General features: G+C 62.4%; 1 protein-coding gene across 2 annotated transcripts in view; it reads left to right on the top strand.

Moving 5' to 3' along the window:
* Positions 1-12966, top strand: part of ZBTB46 (zinc finger and BTB domain containing 46) — a 33493-nt gene that overhangs the window by 12273 nt on the left and 8254 nt on the right. For both annotated transcript variants that reach the window (XM_053671162.1, XM_053671163.1), the window contains exons 2-3: positions 1664-2631; positions 7212-7496. In XM_053671162.1, coding sequence (XP_053527137.1) covers positions 1695-2631; positions 7212-7496 — 1222 coding nt within the window. In that variant the 5' untranslated portion in view covers positions 1664-1694. The remainder of the gene's footprint in view (positions 1-1663; positions 2632-7211; positions 7497-12966) is intronic.

Below are 12966 nucleotides of genomic sequence, written 5' to 3'. Positions count from 1 at the left end.
TGCCAGCGCCGGGCGCCTAACCTTTCTCCTGTGGCGTCTGCGGCCCTCACAGACCCAGGGCCTCTCTCCAAGGGGCCACACTGACCCTCTGAACATGTGAAGGGGCCTCCGCTCCCTGCGGCGGATGATGGTGCGGCTGTCTGTCCCCGGGTGTGAGCCCACAGGTGTCCTGTGAACGAGTGTGCGCCCTCTGAGTGGGTGTGTCTGTAGGTGTGTGTTCCCTGCACAGGCGTGTGCACACCCAGGTGCCTCGGACACTCAGTGCGCCCACCAGGCGGGGCAGGGGCTGCGCTCCCTTGGCCTCACTCGAGCACTCGCTCGCGGGCGGGTTGTGACCGGACGGCTCTGCTGCCCAGGGTGCTTCCACCTTTGGGGTCACACTGCTGAGCAGCAGCGGGGCAGCCGCTGTCCCGCGGTGACCCGGCGACTCCACCAGCGTCTCCCAGACATGGAGCGATCTCCGCAGAAACACGGGCTCGGCTGCCACCCTTCCCCGCAGACGCGGCCACTGGGGTTGCCATCATTTTAAATTCCTTTGTGGCATCCAAGCAGCCCTCCCCTGCTGACCGTGGCGTGGTCTTCTTGCGTCAGAACCTCTGTCGGGCACAGGCTGGCTTTGACGCGCCCGCAGGGCGGTGACCCGCTTCAGGTCCCGCTGCGCAAGTGGAAGTGACTTTGAAGTGCAAGCCCCGTGAGGTGGTTTTGAAAAGGCGGCACCGAGCTTTCTCTCCTTCTGGGCGAGCTTCCTGGTTCTTGAAGGATGTACTTCACCGGGAGCAGAGACTTACTCACAGAGGAAATCGGGCCACGGAACCCACGCTTCCTCCTCTGCGTACAGAGCTCGAGGCCTTGGCTTTCTGGTCACGTGGTCAGAAACCACTTGGACGTAACTAGTCAAGGGGAGGCCACGCGGGATGGAATAGGTGGCCCCTGGTCCTGCACGACCCGTGAAGGGGACGTTGGGACAGGCAGGGGTGAGGGTGTGTCTACAAGCCAAAGAACCTCGAGGCTGCTCGGCCACCAGCAGGAGCTGGAGAGGCTGGGACGTGTCTTCCCTCCGCGGTTCTGTTGTTTAAGTTGTCTGCGCACCTCACGCCTGGGAAACGGACCCGGGGGCGGGGGGGAAGCGAGAGGACCAGGCACACGGGTTGGGAGACGCGGGCCAGGAACCTCGGGAGGGAGGGCCACCAGGCCGGAGAGAGCCTCGGCGACCCCACCGCTTCGCCAGGGCGGCCGGGGGGCGCCAGTCTGTTCCCGCCGGCACTCGTGCTGGGCTGCCTTCGGGAGGTGTGGACGGCGGCAGTGGTGGCTTGCACCCTGTTGCTCACGGGCTTTCTGTGGCAAATCCTTTTCCGTTTGCTTGCTGTTAAGGACGTCCCTTCGAGGGTGAGGGATGAGGGCACAGGTTCGTTACCCTGGGTCTTCCGTTCGGGTGAGCACTTTGCTTCCACTGCTGACGGGCATCTCCCCTGTTTCCGGAACGTTTGCTTTTTGTTTGGCGAGTTCGTGGTGTGTGTGGGGTTCCGTCCAGAAATCCAGGTCCGAGCCTCGAGTCGGAGCCTCCTTCCCCTCGCGATCGCAATCACGCCGGGCCCCGGGGGCGTGGCCACTGGGCGTGCGGTGTCGGCCGCGCGTGGGTGACTGTCCCCTCTTGTCCCTGCAGAGCCTGTAGAGACGCAGCTCCCGGCTTCCCGATGAACAACCGGAAGGAAGACATGGAAATCGCGTCCCACTACCGGCACCTGCTGCGCGAGCTGGACCAGCAGCGGCAGCACGGCGTGCTCTGTGACGTGTGCGTGGTGGTCGAGGGCAAGGTCTTCAAGGCCCACAAGAACGTGCTGCTGGGCAGCAGCCGGTACTTCAAGACGCTGTACTGCCAGGTGCAGAAGACCTCCGAGCCGGCCACGGTCACGCACCTGGACATCGTCACGGCCCAGGGCTTCAAGGCCATCATCGACTTCATGTACTCCGCCCACCTGGCGCTCACCAGCCGGAACGTCATCGAGGTGATGTCCGCGGCCAGCTTCCTGCAGATGACGGACATCGTGCGGGCGTGTCACGACTTCATCAAGGCCGCCCTGGACATCAGCATCAAGCCAGACACCTCGGACGAGCTCTCGGAGTTCGAGACGGGCGCCCCGCCCAGTAGCAGCGCGGACGCGCTCATCTCCGCCGTCATGGCCGGACGGAGCATCTCCCCGTGGCTGGCGCGGCGCGCGAGCCCCACCAATTCCTCTGGGGACTCGGCCATCGCCAGCTGCCACGAGGGAGGCAGCAGCTACGGCAAGGAGGACCAGGAGCCCAAGGCCGACGGCTCCGACGACCTGGCCGCGCAGGCGCTGTGGCCGGGCGACCTGGACTACGGGCCGCTGCGCATCAAGGAGGAGCAGGTCTCACCGCCTCATTACGGGGGCAGCGAGCCACCCTCCGCCCGGGACGGGGCGCCCCAGAACTCTTTCCCCGAGCAGGCCGGAGCGGACGGCTGGCAGCCCACCGGCCGGAGGAAGAACCGGAAAAACAAGGAGACCGTCCGGCACATCACGCAGCAGGTGGAGGATGAGAGCCGGGCCGGCTCCCCGGTGCCGTCCTTCCTGCCGACGTCCGGGTGGCCGTTCAGCATCCGAGACTCAAGTAAGCCTTTTCCTTGTTCCGGGTGGGGCTGGGCCGTTGAGCGGGGGGGCCCCCGTTGCAGTGTGCGGTGTAGACAAAGTGACACGTTCCTGGGCTCACATCTGCAGCTTTCCCTGGTGTTTGTTTCTCGTGGCCACTGGGCTCACCACACAGTGCCGGGCTCTGGGCTTCCCTGTGTCTCTGGTTCTCACCCTCTGTTTGATACTTTGTATCATCTCATACTTTGTATCCATCTGTCAGCCGAGTGAACAGAGAGGCCAATGTTCACTCACTGTCGGTGGCTCTTTATGGAGGTGAGGACGGTCACACCGAGCCTTTCTCTGGGGCAGACGGGTGAATAAGCACCCTGGGGCCTCTGGGGCTGTGGGCAGGGCTCAGAGACCACCCAGCATTGGTCCGGGTCAGGACAGAGGCCTCAGGAAGTGGTCCGAGTGGAGAGTCCTGTCCAGAGAGAAGGTAGGAAGTCAGCCAAGTGAGTGGACAGAAGTGGACGGAAGGCAGTAAACTATGGGGCAATGAATGAAATGAAAAATATCCCAAGTACAAAGCACCCCGTGTGCTAGGGGGGCGCCTACTGCCCTGCCCGGAAGGCTCCCGGGGACCCCCGTTCCCATTCTCCTCGCTAGGAAGGGTGCACCTGGCCCCCTGTGTGTAGCTTTTGTTTCTGTAATAAAATACACGCACCGTCAACAAGAGCACCGTTGGTTAATTACACTCACATTGTCCTGTGGCTTCTCTTCCAGTTTCTCTTTACCCTCTGACTGCAACTCTGTATCCACTGAACAGCAGGGCCCCGGAGACACTGTAGCCAGGACGTTCATTGTTACTGTGTCTCTGCTACTGGGTGGTGTTCCGGGTTAGTGGGTGGCCGGGGTCTCTCAGCCAGGGCGGGGTGACTGCCTGGGGGGTCCTGAGATATCCTCAGCACCCACTGGCTGCCAGTAACCACTCATCCCCAGTGGTGACACCCAGATACGACCGCAGACCTGGCAGCTGTCCCTGACAGGCGGCCCCCCAGAGCTGCTGGAGTTGGACTGAACTGGCTCAGAGGAAGCCTGGATGTCTGAGCTGATGGAAAAGCCCCCTGTTCCCCTGTCAGTTGGGAGAGGGACCGCGGTGTCCCTGTCTGCTCCTAACTGGTTAGAGTCGTCCACCAGTGCTGACGAAAGTCTGACCCGCAGCACTCCATGGAGAGACCAGGACAGAGGCTCTGGGCCGAAGTGGCCAGGCGGTCAGTGCAGAGCACCCACGCCTCTGCCCTGGTGGCCCATCACCTGTGGGCAGTGACACTGGGGGCCTTGAGACAGGAGCGTCCACCGACATGCTGAGAGGCAGTAGCCTCCTTAAGCTGTGGGTCTGCGGTTTTAAATGCCCTCATTGAGCAGAAGGTGTTTTTAGAATCCAACAAGTGACTTCTGCCACCTACTCTGAAATCCCTTGGTTTCCAAGGCAACTGTGAGCCGCTCCCGCTTGATGGCTCCGAGTTGCTAAGACAAGGGCGTGCCACTGTGAGCTTGCGTGGGGTGGTCTGCCTGCTCCCCCAGCCCGCCCGCCCCTCCGCCCCAGGGTTTGGGGGCGTGGGGTAGGTTCCCCAGTGCAGGTCACTCTGTTTTTGTTGAGGATTCATTGCGTCTCAGAGAACAGGACGTTCTGGTCCCAGCTTATGGGCAGGGAGGCCCTTTCCCAAGACAGACGTGTCACGGGGTCACGGCGCATGGTTTGGGTGCTGGACGGGCAGCTGGCGTCCGGTCCTGCAGGGCGCCTGCTCACTCTGACCCCTGTGTGTCCCGCCTCCGCCATGGTGACCCTGCAGCCCGTCAGCGTTTGGGGTGCTTTCTTTCGAGCTAAACGTGAGTGCATCGTCACCTGACAGCTTCTCGGGAAACCTCCACGGGAACCACGTCCAGTCCCAGCCTCTCGCTTGTGTGACAGGTCGGGGGAGACGGTGTTGGGACATGGGGGGGCGTGTGCCCACAGTGGTGGCCCCGGGCGGGCAGACCTCGCACCCGGCCTGCAAGGTCTGGCCACACCCCACCTGTGACTCACGTGCCGTGCGGTGGCTGCAGGGAGGCAGGCAGAGCGGTGCAGCCTGCAGCCCACGCCCTGCGGGGCCTGGTGTGTGTTCAGCTGCCTGAACACACCAGTGTTTGTGGATTGGCCTCTCGTCCTTGGACGTGGAGCCCCGGCCAGGGTGGCGGTCATGAGGGAAGCTCCCGTGGACGCTGTCGGCCGGTCTGTTTGGGTTTTCCTTTCTCCGCGTGAACTCCGGGGAGCGGAGCGTCCCGGTCGGACTCTCCCCGAGTGGCCACGCCGCCCCCCATCCGCGGTGGCCAGCACTCGACTCGCTGCCCCCCGTCTGTCTTCTCAAGTGAAGCCACCAGTGGGGGAGTTGGGGGTGCGTCTCACCCCTGTGGTCAGAAGAGAGACCATTTCCACCCCCAGGGACGGTCCCCCCGGCCCTTCAGCCAGCCCCACGCCCACCCCACTGCGACCCCCGCTGCCCCTCCGGGATCATCGCCAGAGCGGCCAGCTTGCCAACTACAAGCAAAAGAGCATTTTGAGACAATTATTGATTAATAATCAGTTGTATGCCTTTTAAAAATTTTCTTATTTATTGAATTTAGACAGAGAGAGGAAGGGAGACAGAGAGAGACACGGATGTTCTGTGACTCGCCGAGGAATTCATCGGTTGGTTCTTGTACCTGCCCTGACCGGCAACTGAGCCTGAGACTTCGGTGTACTGGGGCGATTCTCTCACCCACTGAGCTGTCATCTGGCCGGGGCTACAGTAATAATCAGCTGTAAGAGATAACACAGAGCGGCCCCGGCTGCTGTGGCTCAGTGGACTGTGCGCAGGCCTGCAAACCGAAGGGTCACCGGTTCGATTCCCAGTTGGGGCGCATGCCTCGGCTGTGGACCAGGTGCCCAGTAGGGGGTGCACAAGAGGCAGCCACACAAGGATGATTCTCTCCCTCTCTTTTTCCCTCCCTTCCCCTCTCTCTAAAAATAAATAAATAAATAAAGTCTTAGAACAGAACAGTGGGACATTATGTAACCGTTCGGAGGAAGGAGATTCTGAAACCTGTGTATGGATGAGGCTCGAGGACGTGATCCTCAGTGACACAAAAGGACAAGGACTGCGTGACTCAGCTCAGAGGAGGCCCCTGAAGGAGCTGAAGTCACAGAGGCAGAGAGCGGAGTGCCGGGCACCGGGGCCGGGGAGGCGCTGGGGCTGAGGGCGTGTGAGACAGAGCGTCAGCTTCCTCCGGCCAGACAGCCCTGGACGGGACGGTGGCCGACAGAGTGAGTGGATAGTCCCAGTGGTAAAGTTTATAAACTTTATTTTAAAAATTGACCGAAAACGACCACTATCCAGGCACTCGGGGTTCCCAGGGACCGGCCTGCCCTGGCAGAGCATTCTGGGAGACAGACGCGGGGACGGTGCCCAGTGTCCAGGGCCAGAATCGGGCGGGAGGGCCGATCTGCTCTCGGTCCGCGAGGGTTCCCTCCGGTTTCGGCTGCCTCACAGCAGTGGCCCTGGTGACAGCCCCCGGGGCAGTTTTCACAGAACGTCGAGCTCTGCACGCAAATCAGTTGCGATATGGATACTGCCTGCAACTTCCTGTTCTGCCTGCAGAACTTCATTTTTGACACCACTGCCTTAAATTCCTCTTTCTAAACACAGGCTGTGACCCAGGGGGACCCGGGACGGCGAGACGCCTCTGGATTTACTGCCTGGGCGCCTGGGTCACTGGGCTGCCTGCGCTGCCCCGGACCCAGCCCACTGCCCCCCCGGGTCCCGCCTCTCCTGCGCCCCCTCTGGTGGGCAGGCCTCAGCCACTCCTCCTCTGGACACTTGCGTTCTGCGTTCTCCTTGGAAGGATAGTACGTTCTGGAAGGGCCAGCTCTGCCCCTACGTCCGAAAGTAACCGCAGCAAGTGGCCCGGTGGTGGGTGGCGCCCCGCAGGGTGGTGACTGCGCCTCCCCAATTTTAAGGGGCATCTGGGGCCATGAGACACCTTTGTCTGTCCCTCTGTGAATCCCCGGCCTTCAGAGAGGACCCGTCACTCTGACGTTGTATCTGAATCGCGTCATCCTCACATTAGGAGATGGTGATAAGTGTCCCTTCCAGGCCCTCAGGACACGCCTGTGACCGGGGCGCCCGGCAGGAGGACACCTGGGCTGCGGAAACCCAGCCTTGGTGGGTTTGTTTCATGGCAGGGACAGCAGACGCTGGGACATCCCCACGAGCTTCCTGACAACACTCCGGGCCATAGGGCCCTGCTCTGCGTCCCACTCACGTTTGCCGAATTCGGCGGTGGGTGTGCCCAGGGTGGTTGGACGGTGTCACAAGGTGGCAGTAGAGCAGGTTCCCCAGAGCCGGTGATGCTCGCCTGGGGGTCGGGCCCTGCCCGAGGCCTTGGCCGGGACTTCCCCACATCCTGGGCTGTGTCTTTGACCTTGGGGACAGGGTGGGATGGACCTTCCAGGGAGCCGGTGGTGGGGAAGCTCTCCACCCTCACGCACTCCTTTCCCGCTCAGAGTCTTGAGATGACCCACCTGTCTGTTTCCTCCTCCAGACTCGGACTTGACCGTCACCGAGGCCGGCAGCTCCGACAGCCGAGGGGAGAGGGCCGACCTGTACGGCCCTGGGGACGAGGGCCTCCTGGGGGCCGAGGCCGGCTACCTGGGCCCGCCCCTCACCCCGGAGAAGGAGCAGACTCTGCAGCAGGCCACCGCCGTGGCCAACCTGCGGGCGGCGCTCATGAGCAAGAACAGCCTGCTGTCGCTCAAGGCGGACATGCTGGGGGACGACAGCTCCCTGCTGCTGGAGTACCTGCCCAAAGGCGCCCACTCCCTGTCCCGTAAGTGCTGGCCCCCGGCCGCGCCGCCCTGACTCTGAGTGTGAGGAGCGGAGGGTGGCAGGCGGCGGGTGCGTGGTTCCGGCAGTCGCTGTGGGTGGCGGCGGGCGCCCCAGGCCCCCGAGGCCTGTCGGGGAGGTCGTGCGGTCATCAGGGCGAGGGGTGGGGGGCAGTGTGTGCTGGTCCATATGTTTCCTACTGAAATGGACCCTGTTGGCGCTCAGCGGCGCCGGGGGTCGGTGCCCGGCCAGGGCGGGGCACCTGTGCGAGTCAGGACAGACAGCGGGCCGAGGGGACAGGCTCCAGGCTCCCTCTGCTGGCACCTGCCCCCACCTCGGCCCCGCCTCTGCGCTGAGACTCCTTCCTCCTGGGAGGGCTGGGGGGCGCGTCCCCTGGCTTTGTAGTGCGGCTGCTCAGGGACCGTGGTGAGGGGGTGGGTGTGGAGTCTGCGGTGCCTCCCACGCTGGCATCACCGAATTCCAGCGGCTCCGAGCGGCCGACCGGGCGGGGCTCGGGGCGCCCTCTGGACACACACAGCGGCAGCTTGTCTGCCCCCCCGCCACAAGCCCGCTGCACGCTGGCCCACGAGCGAGCCGCTGTCCACGTCACGGGTGCTCTGAGGAGCCATCGTGGGGGCACTGGTGGCAAAGAGCGGTCCCCAGAGGGAAGAGACACCTCGTGTCTGGTTGGTGGTCAGCACCATGGGAGCCAGCAGGGGCCCCCTTGCTCTTCTCCAGGGGGGCAGGACGCACCGGAGCGGGAGGTGGAAATGTGTGGAGAGGGTGCGAGGCACCCCGCCCGGTGGCCCCTGGGCCCGAGTGACAGGGGTGTGATGGGGGGCCTCTGCCCCACGGGATGAAGGGAGAGCCGCCGGCGTCCTGGGTGTTGGGGACTTGGGGCGTGTGTCTCTGTTTTCACCTTTACTTTAAAAACCAATGTTTTTGTAACTTTGTTTTCATGGTCTCTAAAATTTTTATGGTGTGTTGGAGTGACAGACACTGCTGTGGCTAATAAAAGCTGAAGCTGATGTGCGCATTCCCTTTATTTTGCTGAATTGAGCGCCTGCCAGGCCGGACCCGGGGGCTTGGCTGCGGGTCAGGCCGGGGGCTGCTGGGCATTGGCTCGGGTGCACTTTCAAAAACACATCCAGGCCTTGTTTTCTGCATCTGAAAAATGGGGGCAGCGTGTCTTGCCCAGTTACTGCGAATTTAAAACAGAACCGTGTTTGTGAAACGTTGAACCCCTAAGCCCAGGGCTGGAAGCAGCACCAGCCCCCTCAGATTTGTGGGGATCCCGGGACAGTTAAAGGAGATGGCCCCAGGGCATGTGGGTGCCTGGAATTGACAACCCGCAGGTCCAGCAGCTGGACATGCAGCCGAGGGGACAATTGCACAAGTTTTGTGGGTGACGGAGGTTCAGGTTGAGACGCCACCAGGCTGTGGCGCGGGCGGGGCCTCCCCAGCTCCCCCTGCTGTCCGCACTCCTCAGTGCACCCACATCCTGTCTCCTCCCAGCTGCTCCAGAGGGGCCGGGTCGCTCTTGGGATGGAGACAGCAGTCTGTGCTGCCCCCACGTGGCTGGTCTGTCTTTGCCACCAAGAATGACGAATAGGGGTGATTTGTGGCCTTTTCTACCTTCTCCGTGTCTGGCAGCCTTCGCCCCCAGCGTGGGCTTTGCCGCGTCCCCACTGGGGATGGGGCCAAGGGGTCCATGAGCCCCCAAACGCGGGTTTCACCCCCTTCGGCCCAGCAGGCCGACCACGTGCCTGTCTACGGCTCTGGGACGAGCAGCAGTGTCTGGCAGCTGCTGCAGCCGACCTGGTGCAGGTTGCTGCGTAGGGAGGGGACCGGGGACCGGGGACCGTCACCGGATAGGGTGCAGCCCGCTTCTGGAGATGGGGTCAGCCCGACACCGGGACCTGTGTCTCAGACCCTTTCTCGAGGCCGGTGGCGCAGGCTCTGTGTCCTCGTGACTTGTTTCGACTTTCTGGGCGACAGACACCGCCCCCCCACGGGCGGTGTGAAGAGACCGCGGCCCCCACCGCCACTGGGGGACGTTGAGAAAAGCGCCCGGCGCCCACCTCCAGTGGGACCCGGGCTTCCTCACACTCGGAGCCCCGCTCACCTCGGGGAGGTGGAGGACAGCACTTCCGGAACTCTCTGAGCCCCACCAGCCTCTGCTTGTCCCCCTGGCGGAGACTCGTCTCCTGTGTTCCCAGGACCTGGCACCAACCTGCGTCACCTGGGGGACGAGGTGGCAGAGTGGCTGCTCCGCCCTCAGCTCTGCTGGACGCCCACGTGAGACTGGGGACCCACCGGCCGGTGTCCACACACACTTGCCTGGGTGTGGGCTGAGCCCCCCACACTCAGGAGGACGCCGTTAGCAGCCCTTGCACTGACGATGGTCTCGCACTCACGGCCGCATGAAGTCGGGCTGCTGGTTGTCCTTAAACGCAAACACTTCTCAGGGGGAATTTCTCCCCGAGAGAAGGGCGGCCCTCACTGCTCAGGAAGCTGCCGGGTCAGGACTCCGGGCCCGGTGCCCAGTGGCCGGCAGAGCTGGGTCCTCCCTGACCTGCTGCGACTCAGGACCTCGGACGGGCCCTTCCTGTGTCTTATACAGAGAAGGTTCTGGCAGGTCCTGCCTGTCTCCCTGAGGAAAAACACATCTTTGGGAACAGCTGACCACGAACTCTGGACTCTGGAATTAACTTCTGCGGCCCCCTAACAGGACAGCGTGGGGGACAGGCCTGTGTTCCACCCAAGTGGGCTCCCCTCGAACACGTCTGGTCACTGGCGATTAACTGTAGCCCTCCTTCCCAGACCGGTGACAGGTCCTCCTGGTGGTGGCCGGACACGAATCCGGTGAGTACGGGCACAGCAAGGGCACCACCGTTTCTCGATTCTGTCCTGTCCTGACAGCTGGTGACTGGCTTGTCCCTGCTGCGGGCTTGTCCTCGGGCTGAGCCTCCAGGCCTCCTCCGGACCGGCTGCAGCCGGCGTTGGGCGCGCCCAGAGCCCTTTGCCCCGAGGCTGTATTTGAAGTCTGCACAGGGCCTCCGTGTGGGAGCAGATGCCCGCTGCAGCCTGGCCTGGGGCGCAGGTCCCGGCGGCCACCAGGCTGGGTGGACTGGGACAAGGCGTCCTCTTGTGTCTTTAAAGTGGTCACCTCAAATCCTCCACAGGTGGCCGGGTGAAGACGTTTTGGCGCCCACCCCTGTGCAGGTGCCCTGCAGGCGCCTGGGCCATGAAAGGTTTGTGCCGACTCGTGGGGCAGAGCAGGCGCAGTGGGGCAGGGAGCAGAGCCAGATGGCTCTGAACCCCTTACCTTCTAGAAAGATCCGAGGGCAAAGCCCGGTGCCATGCGTCCGATGCAAGTCCCGAAACATCTCTCTCCACGTGTGAAGGACAAGACGCTGACGAGCGTCGCCCAGTCGGTTTGCTCTCGTCCCCTCCCTGGATGCTGGGTTTCTCAGCTGCTTGCCATGCAAGGCAGGTGGGCCGCACAGTGGGCTCCAGACCCTGGTGGGAGGGAGGAAGGACGCACCCGACTGGTGCCAGGTTCTGGAGCGTGTTCCACTGGGGGAGGCTGGGCTTCTGGGCCAGGCCTGCCTCCCCCCCAGTCTGAGAGGCCGCCCCCACCCCGTAGGCCCCATAGCCCCCCCGTAGGTCCCGCGCCTCACCTGCCGGGTGCCGCCACTTTGCCATCATCAGACAAGTTCTGATGACAGAGGGAAGTTGGGTTTTCGGAAAGGCTCAGGATGCTGTTGCCAAGGCAACCGGCTCTAGAGTCTCCCGGAGCTAAAAGATGGGTCAGTGGGTGCCCCTCACCCTTCGGAAAGGCCCTGGTTCTGCAGTTGGTCTCTGAATGTCATTTCTAGAGACTCCCTTTTCCTTTTTTGTTGTCACGTGGGTCTTGGCCCTCTGTGAGGTTCGTGTGGCGGGAGGAGCCTCGGTGGAGGGACTGCTGACTCCGGGGTGGCCCTGCCCATCACTCCGTGTCGACCGCGGGCCCACGGCCACTGTTACCCGCTGGCCTGGAACTGGCCCCCCAGCGGAGGCCAGGCTGGGGCCATAGGTCGACCCAAGTTCTGGAGCCTCTCTCTGCACTGACTGGCTGAAGAGCTTGGGTGCCATTTTCAAATCAATTTTAAAATGTCACACCGGTTCTATTGCACCTAAAAGAAGGTCTGGGGGGTAGAATAAGAACGGGCGTGAGGAACGTCTTCAGGGTAAACAGCTGTTTGGTTGATTCTGTTCTCAAATCCAACGCTATTCCCCGTAAAACGGCACGGTCACCCAGCGTACGGGATTTCAGGAGGGTCCTCTGAACTCACCGCAAGAACTTCCCGTCTCATTTTTGTTGACTTTCTCACGGAAACATCGGTGCTCAGGGGTTGATTTCAAGAGGGTTTGTGTTCTGTTCACTGTGAAAAGGTGCCGCTGATGTCTCTTCAACACGGAGGGTCTTGAGAACGAGGGTGGGTCCCGCATTGGGGTCCACTCCCCGCCACAGGCTTGCTTCAGGTTGACCTTCGTTTCCACAGCGTGGGGACCGGCAGCCTTGTGTGTGTGTGTGTGTGTGTGTGTGTGTGCGGCGATGAAGACTCCCGCCCCTGCAGCTGTTCCTTCACCCGTCTCCACGGCATTTGAAATCAAGAATTCAATTTTGATCACAGTCCATTGGTCGGCTTCACATAACTCAGGTGCTAAGGAAAACTCAGTAATTCGTTGCAGAGAAAGCTCTGGGAAGCTGCAGCTTCCACGGGGTGAGGTGGTGCTGGCCTGCCCTCGGGGCAGAAGCCCGGTCCCTCGCCCGCCCCTCGCCTGGGGAGCCGCCCGCACTGGCGGGGCTGGAAGCCGGGAGTCGTGGGGCACGAGCTGAGCTCTCCGTCCGGTCTCCTCGGGCACGTTCCCCAAACGCCAGAGCATGAAACCCGCTGCCCCGAGGGGAGCGGCATCTTGCGCCCAGAAAGTGGCAATGTCTGCCAAGCAGCAGAGCCAAAGGCTGTCACACCGATCGGAGGGGACTGGAAGACACCCGGCAGCAACACACTGGGGGAAACAGCGAACCTGTAGATTAAAAGATGGAGCATTTCGAGAGGACCGCACTCACAAACAATGAGGCGGACACTCGGGCTGGAAAGACAGTGTCTGAAGTCAGGAATTGGTCCGGTGGCTCAGCAGCCATCGACGTGACAGAGGGCAAAGGAACCGGGAGACGCGGCACAGGCCGCTCTCCACGCCCCAGCTCATTTCCCAAAACAGGTGAGAGACGAGATCTGAAGGTGTGAGGAGCTGTAAAACCCAGCGCAGGATGGAAGCCAGAATAAAACACTAGTAACAGCAACAACAAATTGGCATCCGGGCACCTTATAGTCCAACTGTCTAAAACCAGCAGCAAAAGGGAGAGTCTTGGAAGCAGCCAGAGGAGAAGTCTCCTCTCCCCGAGGACAGACGCCCCACTTCCAGCA

This window comes from Artibeus jamaicensis, unplaced genomic scaffold (assembly GCF_021234435.1).
Source record: "Artibeus jamaicensis isolate MK-2021 breed Jamaican fruit bat unplaced genomic scaffold, CSHL_Jam_final contig_685, whole genome shotgun sequence".
Classification (NCBI taxonomy): domain Eukaryota; kingdom Metazoa; phylum Chordata; class Mammalia; order Chiroptera; family Phyllostomidae; genus Artibeus; species Artibeus jamaicensis.
This window is presented reverse-complemented; position numbering and strand designations above follow the sequence as displayed.